Source organism: Pogona vitticeps, chromosome 3 (assembly GCF_051106095.1).
Source record: "Pogona vitticeps strain Pit_001003342236 chromosome 3, PviZW2.1, whole genome shotgun sequence".
NCBI lineage: Eukaryota > Metazoa > Chordata > Lepidosauria > Squamata > Agamidae > Pogona > Pogona vitticeps.
The window spans coordinates 95,617,711-95,637,736 of NC_135785.1; the positions used below are offsets into that span (position 1 = coordinate 95,617,711).

General features: G+C 40.6%; 1 protein-coding gene across 5 annotated transcripts in view; it reads left to right on the top strand.

Moving 5' to 3' along the window:
- The window catches only part of CTNNA3 (catenin alpha 3), a 1,002,073-nt gene that overhangs the window by 893,547 nt on the left and 88,500 nt on the right, over positions 1 to 20,026 (top strand). For all 5 annotated transcript variants that reach the window (XM_072995177.2, XM_072995180.2, XM_072995179.2 and 2 more), the window contains one exon: positions 16,916 to 17,008. In XM_072995177.2, the coding sequence (XP_072851278.2) occupies positions 16,916 to 17,008 (93 nt within the window). The remainder of the gene's footprint in view (positions 1 to 16,915; positions 17,009 to 20,026) is intronic.

Genomic DNA, 20,026 nt, shown 5'->3' on the forward strand with positions numbered 1-20,026 from the left:
TGGGGACTACCTTTCCCCAAACCACCAAAGCATCCAAACCCATGGTTGCACAGCTGTGCAACGCTCCACTTTGCATGTGCACGTCAGGCCTGAGGGCAAAAACAAAAGCACCTCGCTCAGCCTGCTGGACGCTTGCTACTCGCTCCTAGACAATTTCGCTAGCAAGAGGCAATGCATTGGGCAAGCAGCCTTAATAAAGGCTCCCTCTCGCCCTCCCTCCTCAGCCACCGTACTGGCCTCCTGCACTTGCCTCAGCCGGCCAGCCAGCAACGAGCTCCTGCACCCGCAGCCAAGGCGGAGGAAGGAGCCTTTTGCAGGATGTATTTTTCAGTGCTGGGAGCCAGGCTTTGTTGATTTTTAGACTTTCTTCTTTTTTGTCGAAGCTGTGCTGGTGTTTGTGGATTTCAATGGCTTCCCTGTGTAGTCTAACATAATGATTGCTGGTTTTGTCCAGTACGTCTGTGTTATGAAATAGAATTTAATGTCCAACTTGTTCCAGGGCATGTTCAGCTACTGCCAATTTTTCTGGTTGTTTTAGTGCGCAGTGTCTTTCATGTTCTTTGATTCTGGTGTGGATGTTGCATTTTGTAGTCCCAATATATAACTGACCACAACTGAAAGGTATATGGCATACTCCTGTAGTGGTGAGGGGGTCCGCTTTGTCCTTTGCTGACTGTAACATTTGTTGTATTTTTGTGGTGGGCCTGAATACTGTTTGTAAGTTGTGTTTTTTCAAAAGTATCCCCTTGAGATCTATGACGCCTTTGATGTGGAAATACATTATTTGTGGGTATGGTGTCTCCCCAAGTCACAAATATTCATGTGATATCTGCATGGACCAGTGAGAGTGCTGGATGGGCAGAGTCATGAGATACAAGACTCAGCAGGAGGAGGGGGGTTAGATAGGGAACTAGTCAGAAGAAGATTGAGAGATTGAAAGTTTTGGAGTTTGGGTAGGAGAGTGGTGGTTGAGAGTGGGGAAAGGATAATGTTTGTTTAACAACATTGCTTGTTCTCTCATCACCTGTAACAATAAACAATTTCTATTTGGTTCTTTTAAAATGACATATGGCCTAGACTTCAATTATTAATAATAGGTAACATTAATGTAATCAACTGGTGGCAGCTGAGGGGCACGTAGCATGAGCTCTTAGTTTGGTGAAACAAGCAGGGGCCACTGCTTGTTTCACCAAACTAGCAATGGGGATCATGACAGTGGGTGGGGATTGTGACAGTGGGTTTTTCTTCTTCAGTTCAGTACAGTATTGTTTTCTCGGTTTGATGGCTCTTGTGATTTCATTCTTGGAATAGCCATTTCTCTTAATCCTTTCTAACAGTAGCTATTAAGTGGAAATTTAGATTTAGCAACTTTGATTCTAAAAAAATGTGGTTTGAAAATTCATTCGGTGAAGGATGGATCAGTCTTGCACATCTCTTCTTTCCCAGATATGTTCAATGGAAGGTGTAAACTTTTGAAAAGGTGCTCTTCTTAAAATTATGAGTGTTAAAATATGGGTTCGGTAGCTATTGCAGTTTTTGAGAATTTTTTCTGAATAGTTGCACAAATTGTCTTACTGCTTTCATTTCTGGTTTCCTGCAAAGGCTATTCATTTTCAGCATAGCACTAAAAGGGGAAAAGACAAAATCACTCACTCACAGTGTCTCCCCCCCCCCCCCATATGCATTCACAGCCCTGAACAGATGCATAGTTTGAAGGTAAGATTTTCTTATAGGGAACATCCATGGGCCACTGTCCTGCTCAGCTTCTACTGAAAACAAGGTTTTGCAAGTGTAATAATATAAGGATGTACTACTTGTGAAAGTGTACCTGATGGAGGACCATTCTTCATGGAAAAGAGGTCACCACTTTTGCAACGCTTATGCAAGTGGCACAGCTTGTTACTGTTCTGGTTGGACCTTCTGCTCAGCAGACGTTTAGTATGACATCCATCATAGTTAGATATTTTGTCAATGTGATTCTGTCTTATGCAACAGGGATTCAAAATGAGAAAAATGTAGATTCTATGACATTTTACGATGGGAGGGATGTGGAATTAAAATGGGTAGTAAAAAGTCACAAATTTTTGGTTGGGCAGTCCTAGAGCACGGCCTCATCTAGCATACTGTGTCTAGTTCTGGATGTCAACAAACTGGAGCAAATTCAGAGGAGGGCAACAAGGATGATCAGGGGACTGGAAACCAAGCCCTACAAGGAAAGACTGAAAGAACTGGGCAAGTTTAGCCTGAGTTCTGAGAGGGAGATATGATAGCACTTTTCAAATACTTGAGGAGAGGCAGGATTTGTTCTCAGTCATCCGAGAGTGTAGGACACATAATAATGAGTTCAAGCTACAGGAAGTCATATTTAGGCTGAATATCAGGAAAAGCTTCTTCACTGTTAGAACGGTATGACAATGGAACCAATGACCTTGGGCAGTGATGAGAACGCCAGTGCTAGAGGCATTCAAGAGAAAATTGGTCAACCATCTGTCAGATCTGCTTTGATTTGGATTCCTCTACAGATATCATTCAGTGTGAAGATTCTGTAGTGAAAATTGTTTTCCCCTCTCAATCAGGAAGTGTGGACTGAGACAAGGCCATCAATCTTCAGACTTAATTCTGATTCTTTACATGCCTGTAAATGAAACTAAGCTCATAATCTGACTCAGCAGTTGTGGAAGCACTGTTGGTTTCTCTTGGGTCAACACAAAAATATCAAGACAATGTAATCACCACTTTTTTGGAATGGTGTACAGCTTAAGGAACAAAATCAACTCTAGCAGAATAGCCAACAAGTCCTTGAGTCTGTTGATAAGAAAGCCCACCTCTCTTTCTTCCTTTGTGCCATTGTGTCTTTGCATTGGCTTCCACTGTAAGGAAAATGTAGGACAATGTCTGCCTTGAGACTCAGCCTTGCTGCAAAATTTCCTCATGGACTCTTTTATTCTAGTTTTGATGCTGTAATACATGTGTGGGGTTTGGGTTAGAAATGTGCTGTAAGGGCTTTATGAAGAATTGCTTGTTTGAAAAAGCTTTTGGCCTTTAAACGTTAGGAACTATGAGAATGTTCTGGTCTATATTATTGAATCTGAAAGCATTGCAGCCGAAGGAAAGCAGAAATATGTACAAGAAAGAAGCAAAAATGGAGGGATGCGGATGTGTACTTCTATTCTACTACTCCCAGAAGAGCACTAACCCAAGATCCAAGTAAACAAGGGCTGCTAGCAGATTACTGTTTGTGTGCAGTGATTTGTGTGTTACAGCTCATCCAGCATAGGAATAAAATGAAATTACTCTAGAGAATAAATCAGAGGGCAGGTATAGTTTCTCCCTTCTTCTTTTCTACAGTCATGAGTGTCTGGGAGACAGAAGCTGTTAATCCTAGGCTATGGATGTGAAGAATACTCATGAAATTATTTGTTTTGCTCAAAGCAGCTTTTCTCACCAGGTCTTTACAGCCTGTTGAAGAGTGGCTAGCCTCAGCAAGAGGGCCTCCCTCTAGTATGAGACTGAAATGAGGAGCAGTTTCCCCATAACCCGTCAAAGTTTCTGTCATTTAATCAAAATGTATATGGATATAACTTCAAGGTTTTCCTATTGTGTGACAAAGCACACAAATTGTCTTACTGCTTTAATTTTTGGATTCCTGCAAAGGCTATTCATTTTCAGCATAGCACTAAAAGGGGAAAAGACAAAATCACTCACTCACTCACAGTGTTCCCCCCCCCATATGCATTCACAGCCCTGAACAGATGCATAGTTTGAAGGTAAGATTTTCTTATAGGGAACATCCATGGGCCACTGTCCTGCTCAGCTTCCACTGAAAGCAAGGTCTTGCAAGTGTAATAATATAAGGTTATGCTACTTGTGAAAGTGTAGTTTTCACAGGTACAAAGTGAAAAATGGGGTTCAGCATTTGCTCTATGAATAAAAGCATGTAAATGAGAGACAATTTGAGGCTATTCACAAAGGCAGTTAATTGAGAGATTTATTCAAGTCGCAGAATCTAAACAGGAAATAAGATCCATGAAATGAATGTACAGTATGTTAGAAATCAGAGGAAGATAATGAATTTCAGAGAAAATACGATTTAGTGATTAACTGGAAAGTGTAGCGTTGAACAGATGATTTAGATGAAGGAGGAACAGATACCCTGAACATCCAGGATGACAAACAAGTGAGTCCTAGATTCAATTAAATCTGAACTATTTCTGGAGACAAAAGTGTGTTGAAACAGGCTATCCTACTTGGGGCACATCATGAGAAAGCAGGGTTCTCTGGAAAAGAAAACAATGCTGGGAAAGGTGGGAGGCAGCAGGAAAAGAGGAAGACCAAACGTGAGATGGACTGACTCCCTTAAGGAAGCCATAGGATTGAGTTTACAAGAGCAGAGAAGGACAGCTGGACATTTTGGAGATTGCTCATTCATAGTGTTGCCGTAAGTCAGAGGACACTTGATGGCGCATAACGACAACTTTGTTGAACAAATTGCGTTAAAGTATCAGATGAAATTATGGCATGCGAAATTAATCATGGTAGCCCCATATTTAAAAACACCTCTCTCTCTCTCTCTCTCTCTCTCTCTGTTCCATGTCATACAATCATGCAAAGATAAAATATGCTGTTAATGAGGTTTTAGGAAATCATCATGTATTCAGAGCAATCCGCAGGGCAAAAATCTAGCCCACAAAAAACTAGCTCTGTGTACAATTACAAGGAGTAATTCTTATACAATATGACTATACAACCATATTTTTAAACATTTAACTAAACCATGATTAAACCAGAAAGTGAAATGCAGAGGTTATGAAATCACGTGGTTCCCTTTTTCCTCAGCCAAAGGCAGTTCATAGGTAGGTGTAAATTAAATGAGTTATGACAGAACTGACTATAGCTGCTTGGAGCATAATGTGGAAAAACTATAAAATCCGGCACTGCTGGGCTTAACTATAAATATTATTAGAATATGATTAAAATGCACGGTCTTTGGTGTGAATCAAAGGTCATGTGAGTTTGAGAGAAGAGAAGAGAAGACACATACACTCGCAGATTATGCACAATTCACCAATATTCACACATTTCTTCCTATTCAGAATGCTCAGGCTTTGAAATGTTACAATTTCAGATGTGGAAAAAAACAAAACTGACAGATTCATCCATCCAGGCAAAAGTGGTCAATTTTCACAGTGAAGGAGGTGAACTTTCTTTGCCCATATGTAACCAGGATTCTAAATTTTACAGGAAACCTATTTCAGAAGTGTTTCTGCTCTAGAGATGATCTTTCCAGTTGAAACCCAGTGTGGCATAGTAGTTAGAGACTACTGGGTCTTAGGCAATCTATGTGGAAGTCTTCACTAAATCACAAAAAATTCATGGGCTGATCTTGGCCCAGTCTCTCTCTTTCAGCATGACCTTTCACTCAAGGCTGTTTTGAGGAAAGGGGAGAGGGAAATCCATGTATACTTCCTTGAACTCATTGAAAAAGAGTAGGGATAGAAATTAAATTAATACAATAACAATAATAAATATGAGAGAGTGGCAAGACAAATGGGCTTGTCTTGCCCTCTTCTTGATGTACTTCTATGTTCCATAGGGTGGGCCCCTTCCAGCTCTACAGTTCTAAGATTCTAAAAGAACGCATGAATAGGACTCAGATAATATGACAATGGGGGGGGGGGTTAGTGCAAGGTAGAAAACTACAAGAAATTCTCAGAAAAGGCAAACATTAAATAACTACCGGTATTTATTAGACAAATACCGCAAAATTCTAGAAATCACAACTTGCTTAATAGAAGAAATGAAATTAAGCCGTAGTAATAATACTAAAGAGCACTGGTTTTTAATAGAAAAACAAAGCCTTCTCATACTTAGGCAAAGAGGTTTGCTGTTTGTTTTTCAATTTTGAGAGTGAGAAAGAGAGCTTTGCATCGAGTCTTAAGGGAATCCAGCACTTGGCTTCTTGCTGTTTAAGCACTGGAAAATATCAACATACTGAGAACTTAGTACGTATTGCTTATTTAAGGGCTTATGTGAGATGTCTACAGTATTTGACCACATACTGTTATTGTCAGCACGGAGAAAGTTCATATTGTGGCCTTTTGCTATTTAGCTGTTAAAGACAAAGAATATGTTAGAGAAAAAGTGGCAAGCCACAAACATGTTTGAAAATGCAGGGATTTTAATTCAGACTATAAGAATGAAGCACAGCATGCCCTCTGAATGGGTTATTTTCCAACTTCCATGTACAGATTTCTCCACTTCTTTCTGACCTGCATATGAAGGATATCTTCTCTCTTTTCTTTGCTTTCTTTGACTGAATCAAATTCTCACCCATCCCTACTCTACTATGGGTACAACTGGGATTGTCTACATCAGTGGTTCCCAACCTTGGGTTCCCAGATGTTCTTGGATTAAAATTCCCAGAAGCCTTCACCATTAGCTGTGCTGGTCAGGTTTTCTGGGAGTTGTAAGCCAAGAACACCTGGGGATGCAAGGCTGGGAACCACTGGTCTACATGGTCAAATCTGGGAGGTTGTGCAGAAATTTCACGGTATTGCTTCCTCAAAAAATATTAGTATCAGCAGAGAATATTGTCATCAATTTTAATAGAACCTAATTGTTCTCTATGGTTTCAAAGAACTGACACAATTTGGAAACACTCATCAGTATGAACTGCAAAAAGCTTGCTTCAAGCACCAAGGCCCTAAGTAAAATGTAACCTAAAACAGAGATAAGTTCTTTTAGAAGTTCTTTCAGAGATTTTAAAAATAGCTTTCCCCAAGGCCTCTTGCATTACTCCTATGACTCCTAAGAAAGATCTGTTTGAAAGGCGGAGGGAAATGAAAAATAACAGCAATAAAATGTTGAGGAACTCTCTAAAAACATTTCTGAAATACTGCTTCTGTAAGATCTTTTATACATCAAATATTTTGTGGTATGACAGAGTATAAATGTCATACTGAACTGCATTTGGCATGACCTAAAGAGCTCAAAATTTTCGCACCATGCCATACTATCATGCAACCTATGCCATGTTTTCTAGGAGAGAGAGAGAGAAAATGATGTCTTTTAAAATGTTTCAAGCATTTCTCTTTCTATGTATAAGGGAGGGATGCATATTCTTGCTTGTCTCATGCTCATAGTGAGGAGGAGGAACCACAACATTGTTCTCCTTGCCACAGAGTAAGGTAGTTTGTAGCAGTCTCAACGAGACAAGAAAACGAAAACTAATTTGCGAAGTAAACAAAACTACACAAATAATGCAAACCTCACAGAAAAAAAAACACTGCATAGGAACCTGGAATGTAAGATCTATGAACCTGGGTAAGCTGCATGTGGTCAAACAGGAGATGGCAAGAATAAACATTGACATCCTGGGCGCCAGTGAACTAAACTGACTGATTGCTGGAACCCCCAGTAATGCCCACAATTACCCTGGGACACTCCAACCACTGAGATATTAGGAAAGGCTCAAAACAAGGTCACCATATGGTATGTGCACTCCACCAAACATTTCACACAACTGTACAATCAGGAGAAACACTGTTTAGATATATTTTTGCATCTTAGAACAGTCTTCGTTTTCCTCGTTGTCTCAGTCAACATGCTAAATTTTACTGATATATTACTATATTAGGATTGTGTGTGTATATGATTGTAAAAAAGTGCTTTGGATGAATAGGTCACACAATCAGAGCACTGGGTAGCCCCATGGTACAAAGTTTGTATTTCCCCTTTTGGATTTTTTTTTTTTAAAAAAAAACAGGGATCCAGAAAGGCACACAGAATGTTCCAGATCCAGGGATAGAATGTGGCACTCAGTCCCCTAAAACAGGGGTCCCCAACCCCCAGTCCATGGCCCAGTGCCAGTCCGTGACCATGGCTGGACCGGGCCATGGAGACGGATATCCCCCCCTGCATGCACTCCCCCACCCACCTGCACACACGACCCACTACCCGCACACACAGATGCCCCTCCCCTCAGCAAGCAAACCTGCCCCTTCACACATGCGCACAAGTGCGCTCCACCCCTCTGCAAGTGCCCCTTTGCACATGCACAGGAGTGCATTCCACCCCGTCGTGCATGCGTGCCAGCACACCCTGACCCTCTACGAGCATGCACTGCGTCTCCGCACATGCTTTAGCATGCTACTTCTCTCCACAAACATGCTCCACCCACCCATGAGTGCAGAGGGTGCCCCTGCAAACGGACTCCCCCAACTAGTCTGCGACTCAGAAAAGGTTGTGGACTATTGCCCTAAAAGCTACAGGACAAGTCAGATGTGTTTGCCCTTTGTTCTGGTATATAGAAGAACATCTAAAACAAATTGTGAAACCTTGAGAAATAAAAGTAGTGTTTCTTTTCTTGCTCTAGCCTGCAGATGACAAATCTTACAGGCTATGAACATTCATTCACAACCTAAATCAACAAGACCAAAGACTTTTGCAATTATCTTTTACATGACTACTGTAAAGTGCCACTGATATCATGTGAATCCAACTTGACAGAGGCCAAGAGGATTTTCCCATACTATGTAAGAATAAATTGTTCTCTGTAGGTTTTTTGTAATAATGGGCAAAGAATCTGGAAAACCATGTTTATGATTTTCTGAGATGAGGAATGAAGAAGTGGGCTCCTTTTCAGATTCCAGCCAGCCAGCAATTCACTTTCCTTGTATTTGCTCCTCTACCTCTGTTGCACACAAGTATAACCTGATTAAAAAAAGAGAAAAACATGCCACCATAAAGACTAACTTTTATATTTCAGTGTGAAATATATTTTGTAGATACATCCACTTTTTTAGACATGCAAGGGTGAAGCAAAAGCAGAATCCTGAACTCTTGATTGAGGCTCCTGCTACTTCAAACCTCATAGGAAGCGTGGGACTACCTAATGAAACCAGGATATGTCTGCAATCAACATTCCTACACATAATTAGTTGTGTCAATAGTGCTGTTGTTGCTTTGTTGATCCATATCCTGTAGCTACTTTCTAAATAACCCATGATTTTGCCTCATTCTAATATATCTGAAGCAGTGGATGTACCCACAAAAGCTCATATTGAAATACAGTGGTGCCTCGCTTAACGAGTGCTTCGTTTAACGATGAATTTGCTTAGCGATGACTTTTTTGAGTGTTTTTGCACTCCATTTAACGATGGTTCCTATGGGCAATTTTCGCTTAGCGATGTTGGGACCATGCTTCGCATAACGATTAAATTTTTGGCTCCCCTGTTTCGCTTAATGATGGTTTAAACAGCCTCATGTTTGCTGTTTTTTAAATGTTATAAAGTTAAAGTTTACTGTTTAAAATGTTTGAAATCATAAAGTGCACTTAATAAACCCTTTGTTAACCAAATTTGACTTTGTTCTGACTCTTTTTTAATTTGTTGTTGATTTTTTCCCTCATTGAGATGCATTGAATAGGTTTCAATGCATTTCAATTGGGGAACTGCGTTTCGCTTAGCGCTGTTTCCTATGGCAATTTTCGCTTAAGGACAGCAATTATTTCCTATTGGAATGGATTATCTGGTTTTCAATGCATTTCAATGGAAAACCGCGTTTCGCTTAGCAATGTTTTCACTTAGCAATGAATTTTTTGGAACCAATTAAAATCGTTAAGCGAGGCACCACTGTATATACATCTTTAAGTTGTCTCAATGTTTTTTTCTTGTCTTTTTTGTTCTGATTTTGCCTGGATATGCTTGCACAACTAAGATGGCAACTCCTTTGAAAAGTACAGCTATGAAAGGCATCTGTTCCACTAGAAATCCTTGCTCTCCTTTCACAGGCACATCTTTTAATGTTAGTGACCATGTTCAGTCTTCCCCATAGGATGTTTTTCTCATATATAGTGGTGCCTCGCATTACGACGTTAATTCGTTCCAGCGAAATCGCTGTAAAACGAAAATGTTGTAATGTGAAAATAAAAAGCCCATTGAAACACATTGAAACCCCTTCAGTGCATTCCAATGGGCTGGAAACTCACCGTCCAGCGAAGATCCTCCATAGGGCGGCCGTTTTCGGTGGCTGTCTTGTGAGGAATCCGCCTGTAAGAATTTCAGCATCATCAAATGTTCTCCTCCAGTGTTATTTTTAAAATATCATGCCTTGTCACTGAAATTTCAGCAATAAACTGCCAAATCTATAGGAAAACTCAATAAGGCAGTAAGCAAGCCCTTTATTCCCCCAGGAAACCGTTAAACAGGAAACGTTCAATTACCACTGTCTTCTGAAGTGTTCCCTTAGCACTTATCTTGGTTAAGACTTGATTGTGGATTGCAGAGGATTAAACTTTCTGTTGTGTAAGAGCTTAACTGTTAATTAAAAGTCTTAAATCTTAACTACTACAGCCATTCTCTACAGGGGGGACAGAGCCCTAGCATATTTGACATGGGCCACAGACTGGAAACAATTGTTCACACATCACCTTATAAGGTTTGTTATGCGACTCATACAGTCCTGATTTCTCCCTATATTTCTTTCATATTCTTTTATGGACATAGCCAAAAAAAAATAAAAATAAAAAAAGGGAACTGAACTATTAGAGAATCCCAGATTTGTGATTCTACTGCTGGCTTATTAAAGTAAGTGTGAATAAGTGTGAATAAATACATAAATAAAGACTGTAATCAGTAAATGATTTCTATGGAATGAATACTTATTTTATAAAGTACCCTGAGGGAATAAATTTGATATTCCAAAAATAGGACGAAGAAACTTAATTTTTTTAAAAAAACACACACTTCTGTATCAGATAATAGTTACATTTGCATATAATCCAGGTTAGGAAATCATGTATATTGCAACATTAATTTTATGTAAAAATTGTATCCAATGGCAAAAAGGAATTTTAAAATTAAAATTGAATTTTAAAAGAATGAAAAACTGAAATTAGCTAATGTTGAGTAACAGGCTTGTGTGCGTGCCCACATCCCCATACCCAATTTTGTTCTTCTAACACTGAGATGAACCAGAAGTAATACACTTCTTTATATCAGTTGCAAAGGAGAATGAGGAGACTCTGTGCTTGTTTGTTTGTTCAGATTATCTTGTCATATCATTGAAACAGGAAATCAGAAGGAAAATATAAGAGATAACTAGGGGTGTGGAAATGGCATCACGTTGAGTTTGCTCCAAATTATTTCTCTTATAAATTACAACTGATTCTGATTTGTAGTCCACCTGATTCTATTTGGAGCTGAATATTTCAAAGCGTTTTGAAAAACATGAAAATGAGAGAAATTAAAAGCTATGAACTAGGATAGGGGTGAAGCTCTGTACCATCAACTACTGCTTGACCTCCAAGGTGCAGACAAAGCTCCCACAAGTTTCCTCCCTCCCTCCCTTCCTTCCTCTATCTTCCCTCCTCTATCTACAATTTATTGACTTTGCTCAACCAAAGTGTTTGTTTAAGGAGGAAGGAATAACCCCAGTTAATAGCTTTGCTGCCCCAGTCGACAAAGTATCTGATTGCTGACTATGATTTGCCCCATCTGGAACACATGCATGCATAGAAGAAAGAAAGAAAGAAAGAAAGAAAGAAAGAAAGAAAGAAAGAAAGAAAGAAAGAAAGGGAAAGTGCTGTATAAATAAAAGCCAGCAACATAAATTTAAAAAATGTAGACTACAAAGTGGGTACAAGGAGACAATGTAGGTCCTATTCCTACTGCTATTCCTACTGCTACAGTGATTTGTCCCACTCAAATTCTAGACAATGGCACAACTTCCACACACTGCCACTTCATTAATTGGTTTCAGATCTACAGATACCTAAAAGCAAAGAAGAAGAAAAATCCCCAATGCCTATTCACCCTACTTCCTGAACATTAAAGCACTACAAATACTCATCTCTGTTTATTTTGTCTAATATCTTTCCCTGATTGACTGTGCTCTTCTTTGATGCTTGAGCTGTCAGTCTCTTTCTGCCTTGAGCTTCCTGGTTCTTCTGTTACTGAATTACTTTTATTTTCCCAGTGAGTGCTTTACCAATACACTAAACTAAACTAAAAATTGGGGGTGGGGTGGGGTTATCTGAAAAGCACTGAAAAAATATTTGTTGCTTCAGAAAGGCATGTTTCCAGTGGATGTGGGGATCCTGCTGTACACATGCATGCTTCCAGTAGTATAACTAACCAACTTTTAAACAAGTAGGGGAGGTAAAACCTGACCATCTGCTGAGCTGACAGAAGTCTCTTAGTTGGCACTACACCTTTTGTAAAAAAGGGAGAGGGGCATATTGCTCTCTGGTGACCTCCGTTGGAGACCCTTCCCAGCACTTCAGCAACTGGGATTTATGGTACAGTCTTGGTCTTTACTGGGTGGTATAGCTGAAAACATTATCAGGACATAGACACAGTGGTAAATCAAAAATAATTTCTCTTTCGTTCATTCTGTCTACGAAAACAAAACCAAGGAAATAAAATAAGAGGACTAACCAACATAATAAAAGGCAGAACAAAATTCCACCTCAAGGTTGGAGCAGGGGATGTCGGAGAATATAGTTAGTAATGACAAGGAATATATCCATTTTATAAGGAAAATATATATGCAGTTGGAAAGCCAAGAGTTTTTATTGACTTCTTTGAACTATAAAACCTGGCTGAGTTAGGTTTCTGGCTGCAGAGCCAGAGAGGTCTGGAGTTCAATCCCGCGCCCCCGTCCCCGCCTCCCAGAAAAGCCAACCAATGTGACCTTGTGCAAACCACATAGTCCCAGGCAACCCCCAGAAAAAGGGAATAGTAAATCACTTCTGAATACTCTCTACCTAGAAAGCCCTGAAAAAAATTTATTATAAGTCAGAATTGACTTGATGACAGACAGTTATTACTAGTGAACTGTACAGAAGCAAAAACAAACAAACAAACAAACCACCCAGTAGTACTGTGGTGAATATATTCTAGTTAATTTGGATTTTTTCTTTTACACCATAAACTGAAATCAGATAGTAATATGCAGCATTGAATCAGTGGGAATTTTGAGAGTCAATGCCTCCTTAAGTTCCATTGACTCACAAAATCTGCACTGCTTCAGTGGGTCTACTATATTTGCAGCATAGGGCTTGACCTACATGGCTTGGCTGGAGTGGGTTGGTGTGGGCTAAACAGGGTTGCTAGGATGCTTGGTATGCCATTTGGTGCAATCCTCACATACAAATGGCATACAGTGGTTGAAGAAGAGAGAGCCTGCCCACAACCAGACCTTCAAGAGAAAAGGGAACAAAATTCCCCCCTGTTGCCCTTCCTGTTTCCACCTGTTTCTGGGAGGAAGTTTTCCTTTTGTCTTTTTTTTTAAGTGATGTAGTGCATCTGATTGCCTTAGTAAATTCCCCACTTCCTTGGCTTCTCCATGGAGCCAAGGAAGTGTTTAATTTGCAAATATCCTAAAGTGGCTCTTGAAGATATAGCAAACTGACAACGGAAGGCTTGCTTTTGATTTGTTTCCAGTAATTGCACACACTGTAAACAAATGAAAACATAGCGATCCTACCTGTACCAAAAAAGTAGAAGTCTTGGACAGGGGCCAGAAAGGCGCAGATAGGACTGCTCTGAGGGCGGGCTGGTTCACGCCAGCAAATATATTGCCTGATCATTGGCTTTAGGAGTGAACGAACCACTTCCCATAGCAGACCAAATTGCGGGCTAAATATATGTGTTGTCCCTCTCTTAACACTGGATTTCAACCACGGATTATTTGTTCTTAGAGCTTGTTGTAGCCATCATTTTAGAGGATATTGTACAAAGGATTAGGTGCAATTTGAGATATATCGAACAGTGTCTGTCTTAGAATACTGTGTTTCCCCAAAAATAAGACAGGGTCTTATATTAATTTTTGCTCCAAAAAACACATTAGGGCTTATTTTCAGGGCATGTTTTATTTTTTTCATGTACAACAATCTACATTTATTCAAATACAGTCATGTCATCTTCTTCTGGTTGCTGCACAATGGCAGAGGGTGGGGTTTCATTCAACTGGGGCTTATTTTTGGGGTCGGGTTTATAGTACGAGCATCCTGAAAAATCATACTAAGGCTTATTTTCAGGTTAGGTCTTATTTTTGGGGAAACGGTATATTTTTAAAAAATAAGGTAATAAATAATTACTTTAATTAATGGTAGCAGCTTATATTTGCATGTCAGTCACTCATGTATACTGTATATTTTTAAGCAATCACAAATGTCTAAAATGCAGCCTTGTCTCATATATTTGCACATTAGTGAGGATCATGATGCATTTTAAATAAAGAAAATGTGCAGAAAACCAGGCATACATTTTTAAAAAAATGCAAATAGATACAAATGAATGCAACTGCAAAACAAACATAGAAGCATGCTTTAGTCAATGGAAAAATGTGTAAAAATGCATACCTAGGTAAAAAAACATATAAGGGATGAGAAATGAATGTATAAACAAGTTTGAGACAGGCTTGGTTATTCCAGACATTAGTTCTACTTTTCTTATGGAAGTACAAGCTACGCTATCTTGTCTTTCAGTACCCATAAGTCAATGTAAGAATTGGATAAACACACAATGATTGCAGTCAAACCAAATTCCTAGTTAGCTTGAAATACAGTGCATTCAATCTTTATGGGCAATCATATGTAAAGCTATATGCATCTCAAGAAGTATTTGAACAAATTTAAGCAATCTGTTTCTATTGAAACGGAATCATTTTTGTTATGTATAACTCAGCACATGCAAAATATGAATACAGCAAATGCTCTTTAGCTTTAGAGCTCTATTTGGATAATGTGAGAAGATTTGTCTGGGAAATGCAGGTGTCTTTTAATCCCACAGTCAAAGGGCCTGCCCAGACTGGCTGTTTTGGCGTGGGGTGGATTGGGCAACAAAAAGTATGTTGAGGCTGGGGGGAGGAGTAATGTGCCATGTGGTGTGTTCCTTGCGTCCAAACAGCAAATGATTCTTTATGGTTTGCTCTGCTGTCAATTAAACACTTCTTCAATAGTCTGCAGAAGATCAGGGGAAGTGACATTATTTTTTAAAAATGTCTTTGTTTTTGTCTTTGGCTATGTGCAATTTCTCAGTCAGTAATGCACAAGAAGGCAAAGATTTTTTAAAGAAAAAAATGAAAGTGATTCATTGCATCCCATAATTCTCCATTCTGCACATTCCATATGACAGATAGACACATTGCAGATACAGTGGACCCTTGACTTATGGAATTAATCCATATTGGAACTGTGGCCACAGGTCGAAAATCTGTAGGCTGAGGGTCCATTTCCCATAGGAATGCATTGAAAACCATTTAACCCGTTCCAGCCAAAGAAAAAAATCCTGGGCTTCCAAAGCTGCACCCACTGCCCTCTGCCTTCTCTCCCCACTGTTGTCTGCCTCCCATCCCCATGGGGACAGGAGGCAGAGGGCACTTGGGACAGGAGACAAGAGGCCAGTGGGTGCACCTTTCTAAGCCCCGAAAGCTGACTGTGGGCGCGGAGCGGCTTTTGGTTTGCAGCTTTGGAAGACGGAAAGCCGAAAGCCGCTCTGTGCCTGCTGCCGGCTTTCGGAGCTTAGAAAGCTGCCCCCACTGCCCTCTTGTCTCCTGTCCCCGGTGCCCTCTGCCTCCTGTCCAGAGGAGGGAGAGGGCACCGGGGACAGGAGACAAGAGGGCAGTGGGGGGCTGCTTTGAATTTCCCGCCCTTTCCACCACCTTTCATAGATCAAAGCTCTGGCCGCAAGTCAAACTAAAATTTTGTAGCCTGAGCTTTTCCTACCTCGAAATTTCCGTAAGTAGGGACCTTCATAAGTCGAGGGTCCACTGTACCTAAATGTGGCTCACCTGGGCCTAAACTGAGAGGCACTGAGGCCTTGGTAAAGGTTCCCCTTGACAAATGTCCAGTCATGTCCAACTCTAGGGGGCGGTGGTCATCCTTGTTTCCAAGCCATAGAGCCAGTGTTTGTCCATCAACAATTTCCGTAGTCACGTGGCCAGTGCGACTAGACACGGAACAATGTTACCTTCCCACCAAGGTGGTACCTATTTATCTACTCGCATATTTACATGCTTTTGAATTGCTAGGTTGGCAGGAGCTGGGACAAGTGGCAGGAGCTCACTCCGTTGAGTGGATTTGAATTGTTGATCTTTTGACCTTGCAGCCCAGAGGCTTTGTGGTTTAACCCGCAGTGCCACCACATCCCACTTTTCTTAGCTAAGGCCTAAATCCAGTAGCTTCCTGTTAAGAAAGAAAGTTCTCACCTAGAAGTGGGGCAAAAACAGGATGCTTGGGCAAAGCTAGGCCTAGCCAGACTTCAGAACAGAGTGGAGATTTATTGGATTTGTAGTCCAGAACAATCTGAAAACTCATCCTTTGTACATAGAATAATAAATAATTAATCATGATAACTAATAACTAGAAAGTGGTGAAAAGATATCCTTATGGCAGACCTCATACGACATGTTACATGGATTAATTTTTTTAATCACAAACTATACTGTCATACCATAGTGGTGAAATATTACATAATGTCAAACAGTAAACAATATACCATTGTCACAAATCTAACATACAAGCCTGGTGAGAATGATCACAAGTGTGAAATAATGTACACACTTATGTACAAACACAAAGTCAGTAAGATATAGTCGAATGCTACACAAAAGATGAACATGTATAGTATATATAGTGACAAATGAAATTTCTGGTGTTCTTGAAAGCTTATGTTTTAGTGTGCATCCCTTGTCTTAAGTGGGGTAAAATGGGGGAAATGTGCCCCTCTTCCTGTTGAAGGTCGAAGCCATTGGTTCCTGATGTCAGCCAATCTTGGAAATTCACATCTTAATCTAGACCTACTAAATGATAACTGACAAATATACCCAAAATATTATAATTGTATACATCAATAACTTTCAGAGTGAAACATAATTTGTCTCTAAATGCAATACTATTTTCTTTGCACAGACTCCAGAAGAGCTAGAAGAAGTTTCTGATCTAGAAGATGACCATGATGCACGCAGCCGCACCAGTATTCAAACTGAAGGGAAGACTGATAGGGTATGTATCAAACATTTTTTTTTATCTAAAACTAGTTCATGCAAAGGCCAGAATTACTATTCCTTTAAAGCAGGGCTTGACAAGTTTCCCTCTAAAGTGTGCTCGACTCTGCCTCCCTCCATACAGCTTTCTCCTTCCTCTGAGTAGTGATTGTTTTCAGCCCCTTTGGTTCCAGTAGCGGGGAGGGGGCAGTCATGCGTCCACGCAGGGCGAAGTCACATGTACGAGAGGCAGAGCCCCACCCAGCAAGGCTCAAAATTAGAAGGTATGTTGAGGGTGGACACTTTCAGATACCCTGAAGCCAATTTTCCACTCCCAGACTCACCATTGGCTGTACAATTCTCCTACCCAAATAAAAAAATTCAGTTCTAATCATACACATCTTTCTTTCCCTCCCCCTCTCCAAAATAAGGTGTACAGAAGGCATGTGTAGCATTCACTTTTTGTTAGGTATAAGTCATGTATTATTCATGTTCTATGCAAATGTGGTGGAGAGGCGAAGCCGAGAGAGGTTAAAAGGCGGACCTTGAGAGGAGGAGTTAGTCAGTTAAGAGGCGGTCAGAGTGATAGTCAGATTCAGAAGAGATAGAGATAGAGTTAGAGACTGTTTAATATAAATAGATAGAGAAGGTGGTATTTAATTATGTGGCAAGAAGAAAGTATGTACAGAGAGACCTGTGAATGATTTGTTTATGAACATCTGTGATTAGTATTAATTTTGCTACACTTCAATAAATAAGTTTTGTTTGCATTTACTAGACAAGTGTTTGGACAAACGTCTTTTATAGTGTGGATAGAGGTAATCTACTGGTGGCAGTGAGGGAAACAAAGACTGGAAACTTTGTGAGTTGACAAAAGGTTGGTGCTTCATAGAGGTGAACGCCACAGCATGCATCTTGCCTGCCCCCTTGAAGCCCCCACATGTCCTCTGCTGTCAAGAGTCAAAAAAGCCTCACCTCGCTCTCCAGCTCTCTCCCAAGATTGCACCTCTTGCACTCTCCATCTGTAACTGCAGCCTGCCAGCCAGCCCTCCTGTCTGCCGGCTGGCAGGCTGCAGCTCCGGATGGAGGGTGCAAGAGGCACTGTATTGGGGGAGAGCCAGCGAGCGAGGCATGCTGCTGGCCCTTTTCCCCGAGTGCCTGAGGTGCCACCGAGTGATGCCTGAGAGCGGAGCTCACTCCTAGCCTGTCCTCGAAGAGCGCCTCCAACAGCGCCGCCAACAGCAGCTGCCACTGTCACCTCTTCCAGGGAAGCAGCTCTCTGGCTCTCTTTCTCTCTCGGCACCCCCAGCACCATCCTGGCCAGCGGCTGCCTCAGCACCTAGTGGGGCTTCCTCCTCCTCTTCATCCTGCTCCAGCCGTCTCGGCTCTGGAGGCTGCCTGGGCTCGCCTTGCAAAGTTTGCTCCTCTGTCGTGGTGAGAGTAGCTGCTGCTGCTGAGTGTGCCTTTTTTTTTGAGCTGGCACTCCCTCCCTTCTCTGCTTCTTCGTCCTGCTGCTGGTGGTGGTGATAGTGAAAAAGGAGCTGGAGGGGGTCGTGGCTGGCGAGGAGGGCTCGCATGCCCCTCCTCCTCCTCCTCCTCAGAGCCCCAGCTGGGCTAAGGAAATTCCTGGGCGGCTTCCTCGGGCTCTTGCTCCGCTTGGCGGAAAATCTGATGCAGCCCAGCCTCACCTAGACTCTGCCTCCAGCGGCCCCCAGGTAAATTGAGTTTGAAACCCCTGTGCTAAAACATTTCACTTTTCATCAATAGATTCCAAATACATAAACAATAGATTACAATGTACTTGGCATGTAGTGAATAAGAAAAGAATGTAAACCTAAACAGAGAGAAGTGAATTGCAAGTGTTTGGCAAGTATTTATCCCATTCAAAATTCAAAGATATTTACAATGCATGTGAATGGATTTTCCTAGCCCATGAAAGAATTTGTCTTATTAATATTTGCCACCCATATTAGAGCCTTTTGCTCTGTTGCAGCTACCTCAAGGCAGGGATGAGGTCTATATTCAAGTTGTTTGAAGTCTGTATTTTAAAGTGAACCAACTTAATTTTTATTTCCCAGACTGGATCACATTGACCTCTGGATTATCTATAGAAAAAGATATTGTCTTTTTAATTATGTAAGCTGACAGTTCTTTTTAAGGAGAAAGGTGGGATAAAAACATTTAAAATAAATAATAAATAATGCTTACACTTCCTTGTGGACTACTTCCATTGAGGTAGCACCAGTTTTAATTTCCAACAACATTGAAACCTAGCTAAATTTACACATGCCTCAAGAAACGGTAACATGCTTTTTTAAAAATGTGCCATCAAGTTGATTCCTGACTTGTCAGAATTTTCTAGGAATGGAGTACTCAGGAAGTATACTTACTTTTGATTCAAAAATTATAAATCAGAGACCTTTGGGTAGTGTGGGTGGCATATAAATTAAATAAATAAATAAAATTAAATAAATAAAATCAGAAACCCTAGAAGGACATGAAAATAGCTATTAACTGGTTTTAAAAGGCCTGTGAAATTGTACACACCGTAGTTTTATTCCTAGTTATTCTGGAGCTTTCATCCTTGCTTTTTTTTTATTTGCTGATTTGCTTCTCCACCTAACTGCACCTGGTTTGCCCTCCTCCCCTTGCTTCACTCACCCACCATTTGCCCATGTTGCGCTTTTATTATCACACCTTTATCAAATAGTCTCATGTCTACCTGTCTCCTTACTTCAACTGCTTCGCAGAATTCTCCTTTTAATTATTTAAAATAAACATTTTCTCTTTGAAGTACAGTAGTTGACTAATGTGTCACTTCCCTTTCCAACCACATGATCACTACTGCCAACCACTTTTTCTAAATAATCACAGGGAGCTAATTCTGACTGGGTGGTGGTATGATATGAGGTTTATCCACTTTGCCTTTGCTATCATTTAAGGCTGTGAACATCACACCTTTTCTTGTGCTTCCCTTCTCCTTTGAGAACAGAGGCTTACTGACCTCCCAAGATCTTTGGAAAACCAGATATTTTTG